At 40.4% G+C, this 26,093-nt stretch overlaps 1 protein-coding gene across 1 annotated transcript in view; it reads right to left on the bottom strand.

The window, feature by feature from the left end:
• SEMA3G (semaphorin 3G) overlaps nucleotides 1–26,093 on the bottom strand; it is a 93,209-nt gene that overhangs the window by 42,044 nt on the left and 25,072 nt on the right. Inside the window, exons 2-3 of the mRNA XM_081946372.1 lie at nucleotides 8,661–8,821; nucleotides 1,846–1,908 (exon numbers count right to left, since the gene is read on the bottom strand). Of these exons, the coding sequence (XP_081802498.1) occupies nucleotides 1,846–1,908; nucleotides 8,661–8,821 (224 nt within the window). The remainder of the gene's footprint in view (nucleotides 1–1,845; nucleotides 1,909–8,660; nucleotides 8,822–26,093) is intronic.

Genomic DNA, 26,093 nt, shown 5'->3' with positions numbered 1-26,093 from the left:
AGAGAGGCAAGAAGCAGGTTTTTTTTTTTTTTTGCACTGTTATCAAATCCAGTACCAACACTCAGTTGTTCAGCTCAATCCACTGAATAGCACTGAACAAAAATATGAATAAGTAAAAATAAGAGTTCCTTGGAAAATTTAAAATCCAACATTCCTTAATGACTCTTGGTGCATATTACGTAAGCCTTCCTTTTATATAAGTGAAAAAGACTATAAGCTAAACCTAGAATGTGTCTGGCAACAAACTGATGGAAAGAGTTATCGGACCTCTAAGTCACAGTCTAAAAATGTACTGGAGAACTGGATATATTTTCCCCTTTCATTATTCTAACAATGCTTTTAACCAACAAGGAGGATAGTGAAAACAAGGCATTTTAACTCAATTACATTAGTAGGTCTTTAATAGCTGGTATATTCTATGTGTAATCATTGCTTTTATTGATCTATTCCTTCTGGATAACTTTGGTCAAGTTCTCGTGTATCCTATTAAAAGCATAAATGCTGGGAAAAGAATTTTTTTTTTTCTGTAGCTAAAAGAATGATTTTTTTTTCATTTGTGTTTGTAAAAGCAAAGAATGAGCACTTTAAGATTCCCTTCAAAGCCTGCAGCTTTTTTTTTGCAGACTGCAAAATAAATACCATAAGGCTGAAGGGAGTGACACTCACTCTTGGGAACTATTACCATGAGATAGACTGTCAACAAAAGATCCCAGGGTCCTTTTCTCCACATTTCTCCACCCCACCCCCTCATTTGTCTCAGATTATTGCTCGCCTGATGTAGAAGCAAAGAATAGGCACTACATAGTAATAAGATCTATAGTGAATCTAACACCAAAATGCAATCCAGTGGACAGCTTGATGTCTCCTGAGAATGTGCTTTACAATCAATACCTAATCAGTTCTTGCTTCCCCTATCTGCAAGGAAGATGGAATTTCAGTAATAAGAATCCCAAACTTCAAAGGTTTAGAGTACAATACCCCAAAGAATAAGATCAGAATCAAGATGGGAGCTCATTCTGATGACATTGTACTAATGCCTTTAAACTGTAGTGCTGGAGAAAAAGCTAAGAATATCCTAGCCTACAAAAAGAACAGATCATTCAATATTAGATTAAGTAAGGTTAGACAACTCCCTAGAAACACTAATGATGGAGCTATGCTATTTTGAGCGTATAATACAAAGGTTACTGGAGAAGATGCTAATGTTTTGGAAAACTGAAGCAATCCACAGGGAAGCCAAGAGAAGACAAGAGCATTAGATACTATCTCTAATGACACAGGCATAAGCTCACAAAAACTCAAAAGAGAAGTTAACATCAGATAATCTTAGAAAAATAATGGCCACCAAATCATAAAGAGTATCCAATAACAGGCCTGTGAGAGTCAGGCACAAGTAACCAGGAATACGAGTTGAGTTCAAAGCACTAAAAGTTTATTCCATATTATTATTTATACACAAGGGGAGTGGTGGCCTAGCAATTCAAACACTGGGCTTGTGAACCGGAAGGTTGGCAGTTTGAGACCCAAGTACCATCACATGAGAAATGCCCCAGCACACAGCAGATACTAGGTCATGTTTGCTCCGGGGGTAGGTACAAGTGAGGAAATAGATTCCTAATCTCTCCTTCCTCACAGAATGCAAATTCCTTAAATTAGGGCAGGGAGTGATGTTCAACAACGGATGGATCATTTGGGTAGAAGGACTGAAAGAAACTTTTGGGGAAAAAATCCAATGAGTTCAAGGTGATTGCAGACATTTTCAGAAACTGCAAATTCATTTCAAACATATCACAGAGTGGAGATGAAATTTAACATAAGCATTTTACAAGCAATGGAATGACCTACCGCTAAGTCCTTCCCTTTCCGGAAGCATTCCTCTTTCTGCCCAGGAAGAGGTGGCCAGTAGATCTGTAAAAGAAGACAAACTTGAGTTCAAATCAATTGAAGAACATCTCTTACGGCAGGGGTGTCCAAACTTGGAAACTTTAAGACTTGTGGACTTCAACTCCCAGAATTCCCCAGCCAGCATGGGGTCCACAAGTCTTAAAGTTCCCAAGTTTGGACACCCCTGTCTTAGGGACTGGGGAATCTTCTGAGTCAGAAGAGTAGTTTCAGTTCAGTAAATCCCCAAGTTTCAGGATCTGCTTTCTAAGCAATATTGTGGAAACATCAAAAATCTTTGTAAGGTTGGTTCCAGTTACCAGGAATAAAACTCTCCCAGAGATAATATTATCAAATTTACTTATCTTCCCCCAACCCAGCCCCACAGATCTTTGTCAGTGTTAAGACAAGTGACCACAAGCAGCCAAGCAAGCAAATGGAGCAGCTCTTTGGGTTGAGTGCTCTTGGATTCAACAAAGCACTCTCCACTCTGAACTGACATAGGAAAAAAATAGTTTCTCTCTGCAGAAGAAGGAACAGACTAAGCAATAATCATAACTCTAAAATGAGTATAAACCAAAGAGTGTTTTATTTATATTATGTAATAAATGCCAAATGCAGTCGAAAGCATTTGGACTGCAAATAAAGAGACAAGGAAAGGGGGAAAACCACCTCAGTCATTAAAAGGAGTAGTTCAAATAAATTTGTAAGGACAAGAGGACAATTGATAAAAGGTTGAACCAAGCAAAAATAAGAACTCATGAGCTACAACAACACTGAAGTGATGACAGAATTTAAACAAAACAGCAGAAGGGAAGAAAGAATAACTCAGAATAAAGTTAAATACAGAATAAGCCAGCATTATCAATCATATTTAGTGACTGTCAAAAAAAATCTTAGCAAAACAAGTTCTAAACAAAAAGAGAAATAAAGAAGAAAATAATCAGCTAAAGGAAAAGAGAACAACACATATCCACCAGAGAGGAAAATATTCAAGTCCTATCATACCAAAATTTCCCACCCCAATTTTCTACTGGACGTGGTCCCATCTATCTCATGCCACCAGCTGCAAAATCATACAGGTAGGCTACAAGCAGCCAAAACAAATCTAGATTTTTTTTTCCAAAAGCAGAAAATCAGACTTTCTCATATTTCTACTGTGGGTGGAATACTCAAGCAAGCATGTTTCTCCTGAAGGTTTTTTTTTTTTAATTGGCAGACTGACTGCCCATCATCTACCATGCTTCCTGCCTCCCGGTTCACATTTCACACTCACTCAACCAGCAGTAACAGATTCCTGAAAGTGGTTGTGATTTGCAATTGGTGCAGACAAACAAAGGAAAGTAGATTGACTTTACATGCACCGGCTTGCAAGTTGAGTTGCCTGGCAAGGCTCAAAAGCAACATTAAGAGTTTCTTGAGAATGGTGAAGGGGAAGCAATACAATGGAAGGAATATGGACCAGAACTAAAAAAATGGACCAGAAATTAGATCATTCATAAGAAACGTTAGAATCATCAAAAGTGAAAACTAGAGAATGAAACTAGAAGACATGAAAAAAAGAGAAAGATTGTGTGATGACTTCCTTGGATGCTTCCCCAGATGTTAGTTTGGACAAGGAACAGCAGGACCCAGGGATGTTGGGGGAGATGTGGAGGAACATCTGGAGGCTGCCAGAGGCTATGAGCCAGGAGCAGAGGGGCCAAATACAGTGGAGCAACTGAACAAGCAACCAGTTGAGCTAGGGACAGGAGAGGCACATTTGCAACTGGGAAGCCCAGAGATTTCAGTTAGAGAAGGCACACAGCTGTAGATCTAGCTGGTCAATGCAGATCAGGAAGAATTGCCTCCTCACCCACCAATCCAAGAGCACCTAGGGCTGAGAGGAGGCAAGTACAATAAAGGTCAGCCAGGTTACTTGCGAGGTGGCAGCCTTGCCCCTCTTGATGGAGCATGAAGCGTGAAGCAGCTATTTAGTTCAGCAAGTGGATTGTAATGATGCTGGGAACAACATGTCCGTTTCCTTGCTGTGTGTTCTTAGCGTTTGTGATTCTTGTCTTGACTCTCAGACTGGATTCTGTACCTTGAACTTTGGATCATGCCTCTGGAACTTTGGACTTGCCTTGCCTTTGCACTGTGGACTGACACTGGCTTCTCTTGAGTAGCCTGTTGACCTCATTGGGGGTGTGATGGTGTTGGTGAAGGGAATTGCTGGGGAATATTAATTTGGGCTTGGAAACCTTAATAAAGACTCCTAGCACTCCGTGTGTGTGCGTGCGTGTGTGTGTGTGTGTGTGTGTGTGTGTATGTGAGAGAGAGAGAGAGAGAGAGAGAGAGAGAGAGAAGAACAGCGCAGTTCAATGTTAAAAATACAACTAAATTTTATTATGCTGCTTGGAATTAATCTATTCATCTATCTACTCTGAGAAAATGAACTTAAGAGGCTATCTCAATATTTCAAATGAAGGCGTCTCTGAGATTGTTTTATCTGAAACAAAAACATAGTAATTATGTTATTGAGCTGTAGTTTCATGACACAAGAAAGAATTAAGATAAAATCTTAAATAAGGGACTTCTGATTAACCCTGACCTGACCCCACAATTTGGCACTTTTATCCCTATTTGTTTATGCAAGCCAAGACCTGATTTATAAAGTTTGTTTTACTGGCGGATGAGCTGGCAGAAAATTGTAGAGAAACATCATTTTTAAAAAGACGTGTAGAGGAGTAAATGTTGACTTTTAATTTCTCTTTTGTGTGGTCTCACACCGTCAGAAACCTAAGTATGCATAAATGACAAATTTCTATTTCTAAAAACCTTACAGTTTACAACCGGCTAAAATTTCATCCAAATGCAGGGGTGCTCAAAATCTTCCTTTCAAAATGGCCATAAGAAGTCAAGCTATATAATTAAGAAGAATAAATGTGCTCTTGTTCCATATAATATATCATATGAGCTTGTTTCCATATCTTTTATTAATAAAACACAAACAAGGATGGACTCCTGTAGGTCAGTAGGGTAAGCAATACAAACGCCTGAAGACTATCTAAAATGAAAACTATAATTTTGGCTTTCAGCTACCGTATTTTAAAAACCAAAGTACCAAAAACTGAAGCGATCAACATTAATGAATAATAGTGTAGGACTCCCTTTGGGCATCCAAGTAAATATCAAGTACTCACAACTAATGCAACATTTGAGCAAAATATACCAGGATGGCATCATAAGATCATGATGGAATTGATCTAAAGGAAAAAATGAACATTTTTCAACAGATAACTCTATAAAGCCAATTCAGAAGTACCTGATCTTATTGGTGATCCTTCCTGCTTCACAACCTAAGTTGTTTTAGATGTCCTTTTTTTACATATACAGTAAAAACTGAAGAGAAGACAAACACATCCCTGGCTGGAGGCCATTTAGGGGAAAGTCAAAATAGTATCTGATCAAATGCAACTATAGGTTATGAGTCTATATTCCCTACATGCTGGATTTCTACTTTTTTCAAAGCTGTTAATGAAGACTTCCTCTATACAGTAGACCAGGGCTATCAAACTTCCAGCCCGCGGGCTGGATGCATCAAACACAGGCCACACCCACACCCGGTTTAGTGAAAGGGGGAAAAAGACTGGATATGTCACGCAATGATGACGTGACGACATGAGTTTGACACCCCTGCAGTAGACCAACCTCTATAACCTTCCATCTAGCATGGCTAATGATGATACTGGCTAATGATTATGAGAATTAAAACCAAAAACATCTAGAGGAAACCAGATTAAAGAAAGCAGAACTAATTCCAAGACATATATAGCTGCACATTCAGAGGTTATCTATTGCATTCCCTCTTCTCCCAAACATCCAGACACATAAATCTCTTCAGTCTAGATTCAGTACACACAGATATAACTAGTTTCTTCTGTTGTCACTGCATCCAGTGGTGGGATTCAAATAATTTAACAACCCTAATGATTTCTTCCAACAACCAGTTCACCAAACTGCTCAGAAACTTAACAACCAGTTCTCCCGAAGTGGTGCGAACTGGCTGAATCCCTCCACTGATTGCATCTATTATATTCTTCAGATTAATGAAATCATTTTTCTTTTATTGACTGATTCAGTAAGACCAGATTTAGGCAGAGTAACTTTATATTACCTGTTTACATGGATTGGAGGAAAAGTTTGCTATGACACACATGGGCCAGGCAGAGACCAATGATACAAAGAAGACAAGCTTCAATGGCAAACTCTATCTTGACAAAACCCATTACATTAGTCATAGAATATATTTAAACATATGTTCCAGCCATATTAGTTCTGTGAATTTGCAGTGATCCCACAAAGAACAAATGGGACACAGTCCATAATTTACGTTGGAGTTGCAGCCTTATGCATTTGCAAATAGCTTCCAATGAATATACATCTTTGCACAAACGGGATCAAGCAATTCTCTTCAACATGCATGATTTAGAGAAAACAATGTTGGCCAGACCAGAAGAGGAAAAAATTTTGGATTTAATTTCTCACTGGACAGATTCCCTCTATATAGTCTTGATTTTTTTTCTTTATAGGCTTATGAAGTGTTAATGGATCTCACAGAATTAATGAACAAAGAAAGAGAACAATTACCATTAAGAAGTTTGCATAGTACTTGTACTAAAAATTCCTAACCTGTCAGATCTCATTTCCTATCTCAATTTATACTAAGGTTGACCTAGCAGTTGATTTACTCATTTAACATGTATAGCAGAAATCCCTCTGTAAACTTCTATAAATTACTCAAAACCTGATTGTGTCTCAGCTTCCCATGCTTTCAATTATTTTAATTGCAATATAATCTCTTTAGGGCTGTATATTTTGCAAAACCCTCATCCATCTATCCAATCTAGTGTCACATTTCTGGCTTCTATTTAATAAAGTTCACTTTGCTCTTAACTCTACCAGAACTTAGGTCTGACTTTGCAGAGCTCCTTCTGTCCATCTCAGATTTCTACTTCTATGGAAGAAAATGTCCTCTAGGGATGATTTAATATCCTGATCTAAAACTACTGAAAAGTACTTGGTCATGCTAGAGCAACACTCAATGAACACATTTAAAACCACACACAGAGACAAATAAAAGTCAACATGCAAGACTCTGAAATATCCACAATGGAGGAATAACAGAATTAAAATGGAAGACAAAATTGACCTGCTTGATTAGGAAAGACAAATAATCATATTTAGTGATTGGAAACCCCTTATGGACTTTTTGCAAAAGAAGGGGAATATTAACTTTTTATTAGGAAGGGTAGACTTTGTTAAACAGGAAATTATGATGTAAATTTAGAAAGAGATGACAAAATATAAAAGCATCTATAATAACTGCTAAGAAGACTGGGAGCCATTTATTGTAATCTTTTTTTTCATTCTTTTCTGTATTCTTTTTCCTATTTTCTTTCTTATCTATTCATTATTTCTTTTCTAAAATTTATATTGTTTTTATCTTGTTAAACATTTCCTAAATAAAAATATAAAAAGAAACACAACTCAATGTGCTTGTAGAGGCACTTGACTATTAACATGTGGAAGATTAATGTTAAGTATACATTTTATGGCAAGTTTTCCCAATAATATCTAAACTGGCCAGCAAGAGGAAAATACGTAAATGAGATTAATAAACAGAAGTATAAAAGCAAACACTTAGTATCTCAATAATTTGCAAAAAAGTTCCCATAAATGACACAGATGGCTGTTTCCAAATTTTTACAGAGCAGGGAATCCAATGATTTCTCTCCCCATTTGCTATTGTGGTCATGGAGAAGCAGCTGGAGTACCCATGGTGGGCTGACCTGGTAATCTGCAAGCTGTGGACTGCCACATTTCCAGTGGAAAAGTGCAGGCATCCAGTCCTTTTGCCTAAAAGCTAGGATTTGAAGTCTTCTCTTCTACCTTAGTCCTATTTATTCCCAATGCAAACAGGTCATCTTTTTCTCCACAGTAGGTCTCCAACTAGCCAGAGTCTTACAAGACTATTCAAACTGAAGTCTCCTTTCACCTTGCTGAGCTTCATCCCTAATGATCTCACAGACGTGTCCATGTAGTAGTTTTCTTGGCAACTATAGGGAAATAACTTGTCATCTTCTGGTACAAGAATGGAGGAGACTTCTCAGTCTAGATTTCAGTCCTAGCTTCCCATTCACTAGGTGCTAAAGCTGTGGTGGCGCAGTGGTTAGAATGCAGTGTTGCAGGCTAATTCTGCTGACTGCTGATTGACAACAGTTTGATAATTTGATTCGCACAGGGTCAAAGTTGTCTCAGCCTTCCAGCCTTCTGAGGTGGGTAAAATGAGGACCCAGGTGGTTGGGGGCAATGTGCTGACTCTCTAAACTACTTAGAGAGGGCTGTAAAGCACTGTGAAGCAGTATATAATTCTAAGTGCTATTGCTATTACCCAGGCTTGAGCCTGCTTAGCTTGGAGTCCAGACAAGGTCAGCTAGATGCTAATCACTAGTATAAAATCATATGATAAATACATTCCTAAATTATATTATGAACAGTGAAATTTTAGTTCCAATGTCAGCTGAGTATGAGGCCATTTGATGGTCATAAATAAGTATCTGGCTTCTCTCACTTTATTGCTTGCTTGCTTGCTTGATTCTATGAGAATCAATAGATTGCTCTCCTTTCAGAAGCCACCATGAAGAAGGTCCATGGGGAGCAATTTTATTTTTTCCTATGTAAATAATCAGTACTATTACAAATACCTGACTGTAAACAATCAATCTTGAGAGCATTACCTCCTTAACGTCCACATTGGTTTGGTCTAGCCGAAGAGAGTAAAGGGTGTCCTTTCCTCCAATGAATAGGCGATCACGGTATTCATCTAGGTACAGGGAACGAAAGTCTAAATTTCCCCGCTGACCAAGAAACAGGACTGAGCGGTTAGTGGCCAGGAGATCTAAGAGACAGGAATAAAATGTCAAAACAAAAAAGTTAGGACAAATAAGTTGAAATAGAAGATGTTCTCTGTACCACATAGCTTGGGTAAGTCATTGCTTTGCTTGGCACAATTCAACAAAAGGGAGTAGCAATAAGTAAGTTATAGCAGTTGGCTGTGAATTTGCTGCGATTAAAGTCTCATTCCTTCCAACAGAATTTTGTCATGTGTTTTTGCAAATATAGGATATGGGCCAGTTGCTGAATATTTAGATAGACACAAAAATTACTTTTTCCCATCACATGCCAAAAGTGGGGGGAGCTCAGGGGGATCGTTCACAGGTGTGCCCACACCCATAATGCTATGTTTGCGACACCACCACCCCCGCTTTTGGTGTGTGGTGGACCCATTTTTCCTCCTCCCCAAGCTCCAAAGGCTTTCTAGGAGTCTGGGGAGGGCAAAAACAGCCCTCCATCTCCCCTGGAGGCCCTCTGGAAGCTTCAGGAGGCTTCCCTGAAGCCTCCAGAGGGCAAAAAATGGTCCTACAGGCAACCCAGAAGTTCGGGAATGGACATCCGGTTTGCCCATAGGGCCGTTTTTCACCCTCCAGAGCCTTCATGTGGCTTCCCTAAAGCCCCCAGAGCACGGAAAACGGCCCAATGCACAAACCAGAACTCCGTTCCTGAACTTCTGGCTTGCGTGTTGGGTTGTTTTTCGCATTGGGTAGTACAATTTTTTGAAACCCACTACTGGGTCTTAGAATAGAGCAATCAGCCACATTCAAGAATTTCTGCCCTCTCTGCTCTCCTCCACAGAATCATCTACAAAAAGGGAGCCAAGTGGACCAAAATGGCAGCCATCAAAGCCCCTCCCAGTGTATGTACATCAATCATACATATGAAGCAAGAGATTGGGCTTCAATCTGCAGTTCCCATTAATTAGCCCCCTCATTCCTCTTGCAGATAATACCATAAGAGCAAGGTGGATGGACTCTGGTATAATGGCAATGAATGCACCATTGGGAGACTTGAAAGAACAGATAAGGATAGATTCATCATGGGAAAAATTCTATATCTGTAGTTGCTAGCAGTTGAAAATGATTTTATGGCACATAATTAATCAATCAATCTGGCTTGCAGGTGGCTCTATGTAAGGATGCATTAAGGAATTTTCTTTCTGGATTTTTCAAGCTTAGATTATCTTTTACTGGCTTCTCCAGCTACATCAAATTTAATCCTATTCTGCTTAGTTTTTTGTTTTTTTTACCATTACCATGTTGACCCACAGATGGGGAGGCAGTCCTGAGCCTCTTTACATAATTTTTCCAACATTCCTTTGGGTTGGAAAGAAAAAAAATAGGTGGAAAAAGAACTGGAATAGAGAAGGGCAGGGCTGGAGACTGGAATGCTCAATAGAAACAATCCAAATTATAACCTTTTCTTGTGGTCCCATTTTGCAAAGAAAGATATACACACATGCATGCAACTTCCTGATTTTTTGTGCTATAAAATGAAGAGAGATCGTATTGTTAATTTTCTAGTGCAAGTCAAATGACAAATACATTTCTTATATAAATCAGTGCATGCCAGACAACAGTGACAGATTCAACTAGTATCTCAGAAAATCTGCTAAATCCCATTTTTAAAAAAATGTATTTTTTAAAAAGCAATGTAATCTTGTAATGTGTTACTCTTACTCATTAAACATCTTTCTTAGTTTAAAAAAATCACACACTTCTGAAACTGAGAACCACAAAATCTGAGAATTTTCATACTTGGCATAAACTCCAAGAACTGTAGAGTCCTTGGTGTTCTCTGAGCTTCATTTTAAGAGAACTCCAACTTAGTTGTAACAGAACTCCAAAAACTCTAGTTTCAGGAAGGGTGTAGGGCCTGGAAATGATGTTCTAACATCATCTGAGTAAGACCTAGGAAAGTACTGCAAGATGACAAATGCCAAAATTAATCTTTTTCAATTTCACTAACCTCACAAGTTTCAGGGGCAGAAGGGGAGGAGACGAATTATAAAGGAGGATTTTTCTAAATTAATTACTACAAGAGTTTCTGCTCTTGATATACAGTGTACTGAATTTGTCAAGAAGCAAATGGTTTCATGTCAGGGAAATTGGATACAGTATAAACAATCTTGGTTCAGATTTCTACTTTGGTTAGGAAGAAGAAGGGGGTGGCTAGAAAAATAGTATCTGTTACATCCACCTTGTCTCAGCAGCAATAGGGCTGGTAGAAAGGATGGGGTTTAAACCTGGAAAATTAACATCCATGCTTAGGAGGGGCCATCTTTTTTTTAAAATTCTCTGACAGCTTCCCAAGAAATTTTTCTAGCTAGGAAAGCTGGGTCCTCTATCTGAAAGGCTGGAAGGAGTTGCCATTATCTGGGAGTGAAGACAGAAGGATTCTTTAAGGCTGATAAAAAGGCTAAAGGATGAAATCTCTATAAAGCAGTCAATTGTGTGACAAAGGATTAACTCCCTGACAATTGCAGAATGAGTTCTTATCTGTGGCTGCTGAAAGCTGGAGTAGATTCGAGGTCTTGGAGCACTGTGGAGAAAAGTCAGGAAAAGAAATGTGGGGAGAAAGATGAAAGAAGAGCACACAGGGTTTTATAAAAAGAGAAAGTAGAAATATTGACTACAACCCCTTTTACCAATAAAGGTAGAATATTTGTAGTTCAGAGTTGAAATGAGGAGTCCTTGGTGCTGAGTTTGGTTGTTTGCTTCCCAACAGTGGTGGATTAAGGCTCAATGGTGCCCTAAACAGTAACAAATCTTGATGCCCCCTTCCTTTGTACATACTGTACAAATCTTCATTGGTTTTTCTTTCTTTCTCAACTTTGTGGTGCCCCCTTGGGTCTGGTGCCCTAAGGATGTGCTTAGTCTGCTTAATGGTTAATACACCACTGCTTGCCAATTTTCATTCTCCAAACTGGACAAAACCATTAGTGCTAGTCTACTAACACTGATAAAATTACCTAGTTTGGGTAATGAAATGACTGCAAGCTAACAACCAAGCTCAGAGAGCACTAAGAATCCTTCAAAAACCTTTATAAATAGCTGAAGCCCAGCAGATGTTCTTCAGGTGTATTCCTCACCCTCATTCCGCAGGGCCATGATGCTTTGGGCTAATGAGAAGTTTCAATGTGCCTAATGGTCAAAGCAGCTGACATGGGGATAAATAAAAAATGCTCAGCATGAGATTTAGCCCATTTAGAAACCACCAAGTTGATATAAGCATGTTGCCTGTTGTTCTTCAACAGGGGGAGATACAACATCTGCAAAATAATACCATCTGTATTTATTTTTCTTCTCGATAGTCTACTCATTACAGAAAAACATTTGCAGATTGAAATTTATTTGAGCTTTCTCTTGCTAAAATATGGCTGACCAAAGTCAGGAGGATGTGATATTACAATATATAAACACCACACTTATTCCTGAATGTTACTATCATCAGTGTGGAATTTACTGCATTAACATTCCCTCTGTTGTAATGCTGAAATACTGTATGATGAAGTTTTTTAAAAAAATATATATATGGAAACAGTCTTTGTGAGAAGAGGCCTCCATCAAGTCAGATGGTTAGTGTCAATTGCACAACGTAATTATTCTGTTGTATAGGGATGAGAAAATACAAGCCTGAGGAGGAGAAATCCCCAAAGGAATTGCTTAGCACAGGCAGGAATCTATCTTTTCTCGCCCCTGAAGATGGTGAGCTTGGAGTCAGGTGCTTGTCGTGCTGAATAGTTCCCAGCTGTTAACAGGCATGCCAATACAGAAAGCATCCTTGGAGACCAGCATTCCAGTTGGCTTCCTAGGCATTCTTCAGCTGTTTCTCTGGCTAGGCTGGAGCTATTATATGAAGTATAATTGTGTATTTATAACCCTTACTCCACTGGAGGATAAACCAGACCATATATCTCTGACCTTTTAAATCAGCACTGGCTATAAGAATCTGACTTACGGAATATTTTGCAATACCTAACAGGATTGCTCAGGTCTGACTCAGGAATTATTGAAATACATTGCCAGGCTCTGCACCTCCAGCCAAATTCTCAGACACAATGTTATTTCATTAATCTGTTCTTGCTAAATTGTACCTTCCTTGAATAGGCAATGCAATGCCGTTGTTTCAGTAGCTTTCTTCCCCCCCCCCACCCCGCCTCATTTTGCCTCTCTCAATCCAAGAATTCCCAGCAACATCTTCCCCTTTCCTACAAGTTTTCTGCATAAATCATAGCAGTAGAAGGAGGGAGGGAGGGAGGCAAATAGGATGACATGTGGGAGAAGTTGCTGAGCAATTATAAGTTGGAAGGAGATAAACAACCAGTCTTGACCTCAGGATGCTCCCACATACCAGATTCAGCTCTGGCAGACTTCATTTCACCCTCATCATCTTGCCTCAGCATTCAATCATTTGGTGCACCTTCTTGCTACCCTGAAAAAAAGGCTCAACTACTGCAGGCTAATTTAAAGCTTATTCCAGAGGAAGGATCTCTCCCTAGGATGAGCAATCTGCAGTCCAAAAGCCCTTCAAGATTACCTCCAAGTTACCCTGTAGTAAGGCCAATAAATATAATAAATAAATAAATAGAACAATTTTAAAAAATCAACCCAATACTATAATTTGGGAGTGCATGGATAGTAAATGGGAAAATATAAGGGAAATACAAATGGATTTAATGATTCAATTTTAAAGTTAAAATGCTTCATTACTGAAATCTGGACACTTCTGATTTGCCTTCTTCACCATGACATCACTGTGGTAGCATTTTGTATGTTTTGCTCTTAAAGTACAACGCCGAGATTGCCTTATTGTCCTACTACAGGTGAAACTTGAAAAATTAGAATATCGTGCAAAAATTCATTTATTCCAGTAACGCAACATAAAAAGGTGAAACTAATATATGAGATAGACTCATTACATGCAAAGCAAGATAGTTCAAGACGTGAATTGTCATAATTGTGATGATTATGGCGTACAGCTCATGAAAACCTCAAATCCACAATCTCAGAAAATTAGAATATTGTGAAAAGGTGCAATATACTAGGCTCAAAGTGTCCCACTCAATCAGCTAATTAAGCCATAACACCTGCAAAGGGTTCCTGAGCCTTTAAATAATCTCCCAGTCTGGTTCAGTAGGAATCACAATCATGGGAAAGACTGCTGACCTTACAGTTGTGCAGAAAACCATCATTGACACCCTCCATAAGGAGGGAAAGCCTCAAAAGGTAATTGCAAAAGAAGTTGGATGTTCCCCAAGTGCTGTATCAAAGCACATTAATAGAAAGTTATGTGGAAGGGAAAAGTATGGAAGAAAAAGGTGCACGAGCAGCAGGGATGACCGCAGCCTTGAGAGGATTGTCAGGAAAAGGCCATTCAAAAGTGTTGGGGACTTTCACAAGGAGTGGACTGAGGCTGGAGTCAGTGCATCAAGAGCCACCACACTCAGACGGATCCTGGACATGGGCTTCAAATGTCGTATTCCTCTTGTCAAGCCACTCCTGAACAACAACCAACGTCAGAAGCATCTTACCTGGGCTAAAGAAAAACAGAACTGGTCTGTGGCTCAGTGGTCCAAAGTCCTCTTTTCTGATAAGAGCAACTTTTGCATCTCATTTGGAAATCAAGGACCCAGAGTATGGAGGAAGAATGAAGAGGCACACACTGCAAGATGCTTGAAGTCCAGTGTGAAGTTTCCACAGTCTGTGTTGATTTGGGGAGCCATGTCATCTGCTGGTGTTGGACCACTGGGCTTCATTAAGTCCAGGGTCAACGCAGCCATCTACCAGGAGATTTTGGAGCACTTCATGCTTCCTTCCACAGACGAGATTTATGGGGATGCTGACTTCATTTTCCAGCTGCCCACACTGCCAAAAGCACCCAAACCTGGTTCAATGACCGTAAGATTACTATGCTTGATTGGCCAGCAAACTCGTCTGACCTGAACCCCATAGAGAATCTATGGGGCATTGCCAAGAGAAAGATGAGAGACATGAGACTGAACAATGCAGAAGAGCTGAAGGCCACTATTGAAGCATCCTGGTCTTCCATAACACCTCAGCAGTGCCACAGGCTGATAGCTTCCATGCCATTGAGGCAGTAATTGCTGCAAAAGGGGGCCCAAACCAAGTACTGAGTACATACGCATGCTTATACTTTTCAGAGGTCCGATATTGTTCTATGTACAATCCTTGTTTTATTGATTACATGTAACATTCTAATTTTCTGAGATGGTGGATTTGGGGTTTTCATGAGCTGCTCAAATCACGGCTTGAACTATCTTGCTTTGCCTGTAATGAGTCTTATCTCATATATTAGTTTCACCTTTTAAGCTGCATTACTGAAATAAATGAACTTTTGCACGATATTCTAATTTTTCAAGTTTCACCTGTATATATGACTGACTGACTATGTGTCACCAAGCCAGTGTTACCTTTTGGCAACCACATAGATAGATTTTCTGTATCTATCTTCTGTCCTTAGCCTCATTCTTTAGTCCACTCATTGTCACTGTAATCAAACCCATCCATCTTGTGATTAGTTGTCATCTTCTCTTTCCTTCCACTTCTGTCAACATTAGGGGCTTTTCTAGAGAGCTAGATCTTTACATAATGTATCTGAAGCAGGATAATTTAAGTTTGGTTGCTTGTGTCTTGAGGGAAAACTCTGGGCTGATTTGCTCAATGATCTATTTGTTTGCATTCTTTTTGGTTGTCCACGGTGTTCTCAAGAGACGATGTCAAAGTTCAAAAGTGTGAATATTCATCCTGTTCTGCTTCTTCTCCTTTTGCTTCCATAGAGTGATAAACATGGCTTGCCTTATTCTGATCTTCGTAGCCGCATATGATAAATAGTACAAATGATATGATAAACACATCATATTATTTAGATATCTTTTCGCGTCCCATGCCTCAGCCTCAGGTCGAAAGGCGAAAAAACGGTAGCGGCAGCCATGGGAGGCACAACGTGGGGATCCGTGTCACCCGTCCTCGTCGCCAGTGTTGTAGCTTGAACTGAGGAGACGGAGACAACTGAATCCAACTAACGCGTTTTATTAACTAGAACAGAACTGACAGGAACAAGCACAACAGTAGCCGTCTGACAGCTATTTATACATGCAGCTGTCAGACGGTGAACCAATGGGAGTTGTGTATTTGTCCCGCCGGCCGGCAGGCACGCCTGGGCCAATCAGAGGCGTTTCTCCTGACGCCCTCTGCTGGCCGGACTCAACAGTACACAACACACATCATATTATTTGGATATCTTTTCCAAGGCCTTCTTGGCTGCCTTACTAAATGCTAGTCTGACTACTGGTTTCTTTACTGTTCATGATTGATCCTAAAAAGCAGAAACTACCCACTACTTTAGCTTCATTGTAAATTCTATGGTTGGTTGTTCTACCTGTTGCCATTAGTGTGGTTTTCTTTATATTCCACCTTAACCCCATTTTTCCCCACAATGCTCCTTGACTGTCATTACTAGATCATTTGCATTTTCAGCTATCAGATACATAGGAGTTAATGGTGAAGGCTCCGATCTCTCACGGGCATTTTTTAATTATTTCTCTTTTTTATGAAGGGCACAGTGCCAAGAAGACACAAGGAATATAAAATGCAGAAAGGATCCCAAGTGTGCAAAGTGGTCTCCAAAACTGTATGATAAAAAAAAGCCAGCCATGGGTCAAGAGCCACAAAATAGGTTCTTATAAACAAGGGGTTTGATGAGCAAGTAAAGCTACAGATACCATGAATAATTTCCAGACCCATGAGACTCTATTGTTGGAGTCACACCGATTATTTATTTCAGGCCTAAAAAGTAGGAGATGCAGATGGATGAAAAGAAACCCTTCTCACTTCCTGCTTTGCTAATCAATGCAGTGGAAGAATTTGCATATCCATCACCACAAAAGCTCTGCAAATTATCGTCAAGTGCTGGGGTAGGATTTATACCTAAACTTTGCGGAATGTAGATCTCGACTTGAGACTCAACACTTCTATTCAGGAAACTGCATCGCTCATGATGATAGAAGGTCATGCAATGCTCAAGGCACTTTAAAATTCATTCCTAAAAAGAGGTAAATGGGAACATTGACTTTTTCATGTCCACAAGAAAGTCTGTCGGGTGTTTTGCATTGGGCATCATATACATTCTTAGATGTAGGTTTGCAAGTATCAAACATAGGGTAGAAGAGATTGTGCACTTGAAGCACCATCTATGGGCATCCTGCTCTCTCATAGTGAAGTGATGCTTCCAGCTAAGCTTAGGTGTAATGGAAGATATCATCCATTTGAGGCCAGGCAGTGACAGAAGCCTCCTGTTCTGATCTTTGTGGGTTCCATGCCAGAACCCAGCATTGCAGCAATTGTCCTACTGTTGCCCTTCCATTTGGCTTCCTTTCCTTTGCATTTTGGCTGGACATAATTATTCAGACTAGAGCAGAAGGCAACAATAAATAATTCTGCCTCTTCCCACCCCTCACAAACATTGAAATTTTTTCCCACTAACATGCCTTTATGCGGAGTCCTCTCCATTAATTCCCCAATTTCCGCCTCTTGGTGGAAAACAGTCCTTCTTCACCATACATCTGGAATGGTTTTGACAGTCTCCCAATAAAAAGGAATGATATGCCATACTTCACTGTCTAAGACCACACACATCCCCCTCCTCTCCACAGATGTTAAATCAGAATTAGGATATTAAGGGGGCAATACATTATTAAAACAGCAAAAAAAAAGGCAGCAGGTTAGTTTGAGGAAGCTTCTCTTCAAACTGGGATATCAAACTCCCGAAGTATCCTCACTAGAGCCAAATTCAGGAAATGTAAAGGTATCTATGTCACATGCCAAAAAAACAGCCAAATCTTTTACATAAATATTATATTTGGCACCAGGATCAGTCATCCTGTTAGGCAAAAGGAGTCAATCACCTCTGGGGGCAGTATAGCAAAGTTTGAAAGAGGAACGTCTGTGCCATACATTCATTTGAAGAGCTCTTACACTAGTCTGTTCTCTGCACCACTATCAAAGAATAATGAAATTATTTGGCTGGAGATCTTTTTATAAAGGGACCAGGAGAGTGCAACATCTGTTTTATACTTCAGAGATTAAAATAATTTGATTGATTCATTTTTCAACTACCTGTGGTCTTAGTGCCAATTTAAATACTCCCTACTTAACTGAGATAATACTAGAAGATTAATTTAGATCAGCACGCCAATCATTACCACGTTGGACAACTGCAGGAACCGATGGAATATCCATCGGAGTGGACTGAAGTATAGCGAGCAACAGAAAAAGAATCAGTCAAGATTCAAACCAAGCTAAGCAGCAAACCTGGAGAATGATATAGGGGCCAACAGATTGGAAGGTATCAGCCTACATTCCAATACCAAAAAAAGGAGACTTAACAGAGTGTGCAAACTATCATACATTATCCTTAATTCACATGCTGGCAAAATAATGCTCAGAATCATCCAATGCAGATTAGAATTTTATGTGGGAAAAGCATTACCAGATGTTCAAGAAAATGTCAAGGAACAAAAAACATTATTGCTGATGTACATTGATAATTGTGAAAGCCAAAGAATGGCCAAACAGAAGTCATTATGTACGTGATTGATTATAGAAAAGCCTTTGATTGTGTCAATCACATTAAGCTGTGGAATGTGCTTAGAAAATGGGAATCCAATTCTTTCTCCTCGTGAGAAACTTACTGGCACTAGGGAAACTGGATTGGAAGGGTATGGTTTTACATTGGAGGAGGAAACATTAATAATCTGCAATATGCTGATGATACTTCTAAACATAAATGTAATGGATCTGCAAACTCTAGTAATAAAAGTCAAGGAGCTCAGGAAAAAAAATTAAATAGAAAGAAAACCAAAATCATGAGCATAGATACAACAACCAACCTTGTAATTGGCAATAAAGCTATCAAATTGGTGGAGAGCTTCTGCCTTTTAGAATCAACCATCCACCATAAAGGAACAAGCAGTCAAGACATTAACCACAATCTAGCATTTTGTACAGCAACTGTTCAAATGTCATAATGTAGCTATCCTTATAAAATTCAGAATCATCTTGTTGGAACATAATCAACCAATCACTTAACTAAGACAGTAATTGAGTTCCAGTTATCAGTTATGAGAACTGGGAAACTCTTCGACTCTCCCCTTCTCTTAAAAGCCAACCACAACTGACAAAAGCAGAAACAAAAAAATGGCCAATAGCAAAGGGAATCTGCTCATTTGTCTACATAATGGAAGATAATGTAATTGCAGTTGCACTTAGACTTATACACCACTTTACAGTGCTTTACAGCCCTCTCTAAGCGGTTTACAGAGTCAGCCGATTGCCCCCAACAATCTGAGTCCTCATTTTATCCAGCTCGGAAGGTTGGAAGGCTGAGTCAACTTTGAGCTGCTCAGAATCAGACTCCTGGAGTGAGCAGTTAGCCCTGCAGTACTGCATTCTAACCACTGTGCCACCACGGCTCTAATGCGAATGAAAGAATTACAACAGGAGGAATGAAGGAATCTGTGATTCTCCAATGTCTTTGACCCTCAACTCACACCAGCAACCACTAGATGGGATAATGGTGAGGAATGTTGGGAGTTGTGGTTGAACAGCCAAATGACTTTAAGAAGATAATGACTAAGTTACTATGTCTATTGGTTAAGTCAGTGATGGTGAACCTATGGCACGCGTGCCACAGCTGGCACGCAGAGCCATTTATCAGGGCACGCAAGGCGCTGCCCTTTCAGCTGGCCAGCGTGCATGCACGCGCTGGCCAGCTGAGTTCACCTTTTTAAAAGCCATTTTTCGCCCTCCCCAGGCTACAGAGGGTTTATAGGAGCCTGGGGAGGGCGAAAAGAGCCTCCCCCGCCCTCCCAGAGGGCCTCCGAAGGCTTCAGGGACCGTCCGGACGGTCGCTGAAGCCTTCGGAACGCTTAAAGCCACCCTCCGAGCAAACCGGAAGTGACTTCCGGTTTGCTCGGAGGGTCGTTTTAAGCGTTCCAAAGGCTTCAGGGAACATCCAGAGCCTTCCCTGACACCTTCGGAACGCTTAAAACGACCCTCCGAGCAAACCGGAAGTCACTTCCAGTTTGCTCGGAGGATCCTTTTGAGCACTCCGAAGGCTTTAGGGACCATCCGGACGGTCCCTGAAGCCTCCGGAGGGCCTCCAGGGGGGCGGGGGAGGCTCTTTTCGCCCTCCCCAGGCTCCTATAAAGCCTCTGGAGCCTGGGGAGGGCGAAAAAAGCATGTAAAAATGGGGGGGGTCGCACGTTGTGCGCGCATGTGCACTGGGGGTCACGCATTGCATTACGGGTGCGGCACGCCCGCACACGACCCCCCTGCGCTCCTCCCACTTGTGGCACGGGAGCCGAAAAAAGGTTCGCCATCGCTGGGTTAAGTCTACCAAACAAGTGGTGACTAACCTGCCCTTGCTGGTGTTACCACCACCTATGGAGGAGGGATTTCCTTTTACCAAGACTCAGAAGAGGCAGATAAAGATGGCATTTTATGCATTTCCTCATTCCTTCGGTGACATATAAACAAGGACTTTTGTTTGGATTTTAAAAAGCAAATATAATCATACTATTTAAACCCCTACTATAGGTGTTCTTCGAGTTACAACCATTGGCTTGGTGACTATTCAAAGCTATAATGGCACTGAAAAAAGTGACATGACTGTTTTTCACACTTATGACCTTTGCATCATCCCCATGTGCCAAGAAAGGTCACAAAATGGGGCAACAAGTCCCAAATTCGGAAGTATTCTGTGTCTTTTTTCCCTTTAATCTTCAGTATTAAACTATCCATTTCTGCACAGTCTAATATATATTTTAATTATGTCTTCTTCTGTTGGTGTTTCCTCATTTTTCCAATTATTGTGCAAGTACAATTCTTGCTGCTGTCAAAACATGTAATATCAAATGTACATTCTCTTTGTCATATTTTTCTGATATTATGTCTACTAGAAATACCCCTGGCTTATAATCTATATGTTGCCTTAACGTTTTTTCTAACGTGAGCACTTTCGTCCAGATTTTTTTTTCCTTTTGGACACCTTCACCACATATGGTAGTATGTATGTGCCTGGTACTTGATTACATTTCCAACATTTGGTGAACATATTTCTAAATATTTTTGCTAGCCCCGCCAGTGGAAAGTGCCACCCATAAAACATTTTATATAGGTTTTCTTCATATGTAGTTGCCTTCATCAATTTATAGTTTTTGCCAATTATCTAATTCTATTTTATGTCCAAAAAATTTTTGCCCAGACTATCATTGTTTCTTTCAGAACGAAATTTTGGCCGTAAGTTTAAAACGACCTGAACATCCTCAGATCCCACCAAACTCCATCAAGTGCCATCACGCTAGGATAGAAAAAAAGTGTGCATGAGCTAGTAAATCTAAATGAAAATGGTCTGCACCTCAGAGATATAAAAACAGCCCAATTCAGAGTTTTATGTGGGTAAATAAATTATCAGATGTTTGAACCCAAGACTAGCAGGTTGTATGCAACATGGTGAATGCACTCTTCAATTCTCCTGTCATCAGCTTCTCTCATGCAGCTTTCTTAATCTCTTTGCAAATCCTCCCCTTGAGTTTCTTCTCTCTACTTTCAAAGGAGTTTATTTTAAAAGCCCAATGTCCTCCCCAGCCCACATCCCAGTGTTGTTTTCTTTAGCTGTGTCATTTATTTCCAGTTGAGGTTTTGCTTATTTGCATTGGGCTGGGTAATTATTTCTCTAGAGAAACTGGTTGGGCTCAGACAGGCCAAAATCACTTGATCCTATGAGAGCTCAGACACGGAAAATAATTACTAAGCCCGCTGGGATCACAAAATGCATCCTATCAACACAAGAGAGAGCTTGAAGGGATGAGAAAGAGGGTGTAAACAACAGGTTTGAGAAGGACAAGAAAAAGCTAAAACAATTCCCAGCTATAAATAATTTGAAGCCTGTATTAACCTGCAAGAAGAAAATCAGTATATGGCTACAAGTGCTTTGAAATACACAGCTGCCCTCTTCCTTGTTTTAAAATGTACCAAAACTGAACTCACAGGGAGTTATTTCCTTCCAATCATGTACCAAGATTTCTGCAACACAACCTGAGAAGTTGATCTGTTATAATAAACTTTATTGATTTATTGCTGGCCAGGACTGTAGGATTGCCATGACAAGAGCTACACTTACTTATTATTATTTTATTAACATGCAGGACTGTAGTGAACACAAAAAACAAGAAAATACTCAGGATTCCTACCAATACCTGGAAGGAAAACTACTCTTCCTTAGCCCCTGCTATCTACCATATGCAATGACAAGTCCCCAGAACCAAGATTTCTGATTATTACTATAGGAGAAAGCCCTGCAAACTTTTGTTTTGCGATGTTTGACTTATTTATAAATATAAAAGCAGGGCAGAAGGGCATTGGCAGTAGAGTCCCCAGACAGCAATTCACTGAAGACTCTTATAGTTGCTTTCCTGTCACAGCTCTCAAGAGTAGGCCACAAATAAAATATTTTATTGGAGAAGACAGTCCAATAAAAATCCAAAAGGAATACCTTTTTTAACGTCATAAAAAGAACTAATATGCTTATACAGATTTCATAAGAGGAGAAGAGAGGAGAGGAGAGAAATTCATTTCAATTATGATGTGTTAGGTACCAAAAACCAAGAAGGACACACTGAGATTCTTTTAAGCCATTTCCTTTATTGTTCCTCACCTACAGGCAGAAATTTTGCCAAACTAAAGCAGACTATTTGCACCATAAACATAGGAACTATTTCAGAGGAGCTATCTTCACTCTTTCTCCCACACAAGCTGTCTAAACTGCACTGTCTCTTGCTCCTCTGGAATGCACACCCTCTCTCCTGGGAATCACTATTTATTAAATTCATATACTGCCCATCTCACTATATAAGTGACTTAATTATGCTTTCATAATGAAAGCAAGAATACGGGAATATTAAAACATTAAAATTAAGAAAGATTGACTAAAACTAGGAACAAATACACGAATGGAAATGAAGATAAAATCTTCTTTCATAGTTCACTAACCACCTTCAACATAGGACATCCCCATTGGGGCCCCAAGCTAATGGCCTCTGGGAGCCCATCATACCCAATATTAGCTTATCCCCAACTCTATGGGCTTTTGGAAAGCCACGGCTATTGGAATGGGGGTCAGGAAGTTAGTTAAGCCCAGGTGAATTGGTATCCACAGTACATTTGTCTTGTCTTCAGTTATTGTTTTTAATTCACTGGTTATATTATTCTCTCAATAAAATTTATGCATCATATATTTCATTTGGACTTATATTTGAGAGATATGTGGTGTTTTATTTTCAAATTGAATAAAGAGGTTACAAAACATGTTTGTTAGCTAAAAAATGGAGAAACCAGGTGCCCTTGTGAATTTTGCAGCAAGTTTTTCTTCATTTATTTACTTACAGTATTTGCATAGCTGCCCATCTGTAAATCAACTCAAGGTAGCTTTTGAATAAATAGTGGTTTAACTTCTACCTAATGCAACATACACATACTTAATATGACACAGAGGCCCAAATCTGTATATTATCAAATTTGATAAAGGAAGAAAGGGAGGAAGAAGAGGAAGAAAGAGAGAGAGTGAGAGTGCTCTCCAACAATCAGCAGGCAATTAAGCAGGGACATTAGGGAAATTATCACAATTTCCTCTGCATCAAGAGTGCAAACCATGTTCTCTTGGGCACATCCTCTAATATGAATTAACTCCAAATTCACCCAGTCAGCAACATACAGTATTTCCCAATGTGAAAATTATAGTTCCCACTGCCAAGAATAGAAATTCAGATACTTTCTCTCTGAATGCTGGTTCTAGGCATTCCCAGGGAAACTACTGGCCACCAGTTGCCACCCGCCTGGCCAAGCCTCATTTCCCCTCCTGGGCAGATGGCATCTCATCTCCTTCCTTATGCACCCCAGTGAACGAAGCACTGTTATTAAAGAGCAGTGGCCCAGCATAAGGGTCTTGCAGCTGTCTCATAGACCTTTGCCCTTCCTCTGCATTCCCATGGATTCCCACAGAACACCCACCAACACACATGAAGGATATAACATGAGAAACAGTTTTCCATTCCTTAATTTTTTTATTATTCCATTTTCAACCAACTCCCTGAACATAGATTCAAAAGTTCCAATAGGTCAGTATCTGGTTTGAATGTAACTGCATCAATTCATTTTTTTTAAAAAAAAAAAGACGGTTTGTACTTTTTAAAAAATTGTCTCTATATATTCATTCTCATTTAACGGAAAATATTTTTAATATTTTTAAGGCAGCTTATACTGATAATAAAAGAACATAACACAAAAGTTGAACTGAAAAAAAGGCACCAGTTACATTCTTTCACCCCTGCTAGAATGAACCTGTTTCTACTCCAAATTGTGGAATGTGCATACCAGTCTCCCCCCTCCCAAGAACATTTATGTACATACACAGATGTTGAGATTGAAGCAGTTGTACATGAATTTTCAATTGTTATATATATATGCTGGTTTTGTTGTATTCGGGTGTTTTCACGTGTAGGATTGAGATTGTCTTGGCAACGTTTCGGCAAGATCTCACTTGACATCTTCAGGCTGTTGTCGGCTAGGCTTAAAATGTGATCGGAGCTGCCGTCTTTCTGTAAATCTTGGTGGGAGGGGATGGGGTGCTGGCTTTGTTTCAGTAAGTGGAATGATTGGTTGTGTGGTTGTATCATGATTGGTAGATTGGTGCTGATTGGTGCTGGCTGTGTGTGCATTGTTGTTTTGTATTGTAACAGCCTGGGTGGTAGGTGGTGTTCGTTTGTTAACTAGGGCTGGTTTCCAGATGTTTGGTAGGCGGGAGGTATCATCACATTTATTCATGTTGTGGGGGTGTTTCTCTATTTCGATGGCTTCCATAATTATTCTCTTGTTGAGGTGTTCTGTTTTGGAGATTAACCTGGCTCCTTCAAAGTTGATTTCATGTCCTGTAGCTTTAAGGTGCTGGAAAAGGGAGGAAGTTTTTTCTTTTTTTCTTACTGCGTTCTTGTGTTCTGTGATGCGTGCATTTATTCTCCTGTTTGTTTGTCCTATATATGTTGCCAGGCAAATTTTGCATGGTATTTCATAGACTCCTTGGTTTTCTAGCTGGATTTTGTCTTTGGGGTTTCTTAAGATGTTGGCTATTTTTTGGTCAGTGGTGAAGGCTGTCTTGATATTGTGCTTGTGGAGAATTTTGCTGATTTTATCTGTGGTGCCTTTGATGTAAGGGAGGAGGGCGATGCCATTGTCCTATTCTGTATCTTGGTTTTTGGGGGGAGTCTCCTTTTGGATTAGGCTGGTGATTGTTTTTCTTTGGAATCCGTTGGAGATTAATACATTTGTGAGTTTGTGTAATTCAATTTTCAGGTGGTCTTTGTCGGCTAGGCGTTTGGTTCTGTAGTTGAGGGTCTTGGCTACAGAGTTGATCTGTGCAGGGTGGTGATGGGATTGTGCATTTAAGTAGCGGTTGGTGTGTGTTTTTTTCTGGTAGATGGTGTGTCCTAGGGAGCCATTGGCCAATATATATTGTTATATATATATTGGTTCTTAACAATTACAGCTAATTTCCATTATATATCGCACCACTCTAGTTAGCCCCCAATAACCAACTTTGCATTTCCGACTAAATCAGGAGTGTCAAACTCAAGGCCCACTGTCTCGGTCCCAGTGACATGCTGTGAGGTTAATGGCTGGTGAGGCTGGTGACGTCATCAGGAAGGCGGGGAATGGTACCACGTGTGCTGGAGGCACACATTTCTGCCTCCGCCCTCCGCAGCTCCCGGGCGCGCACGGACGGAGATAGGCAGAATGGCGCCGAGGCGATCTGGCGGGTGAGCGACCAAGGATCGGGCTGCCTCGCTCGCTCTTTCGTCCGCCCGGATCGCCTCGGTGTCGCTGTGGTTACTTCCGTCCGTGCTGCTGTTGTCGGCACTCCTGGATGACGTCATCCGGAAACGCCGACATTTCTGCCTCCGCCCTCCGCAGCTCCCGGGCGTGCACGGATGGAGGTAGGCAGAATGGCGCCGATCCAATCCGGCGGGCGAGCGACCGAGGATCGGGCTGCCTTGCTCGCTCTTTCGTCCGCCCGGATCGCGGAGCCGGGCACGCACGGATGGAGGTAGGCAGAATGGCGCCGAGCCAATCCGGCGGGTGAACGACCGAGGATCGGGCTGCCTCGCTCGCTCTTTCGTCCGCCCGGATCGCGGAGCTGGGCGC

The sequence above is a fragment of the Natrix helvetica genome (assembly GCF_964273705.1).
Source record: "Natrix helvetica genome assembly, chromosome: 1".
Classification (NCBI taxonomy): Eukaryota; Metazoa; Chordata; class Lepidosauria; order Squamata; family Natricidae; genus Natrix; species Natrix helvetica.
Note: the sequence above shows the minus strand (reverse complement) of the source record. Positions and strands in the feature narration are given on the sequence as shown.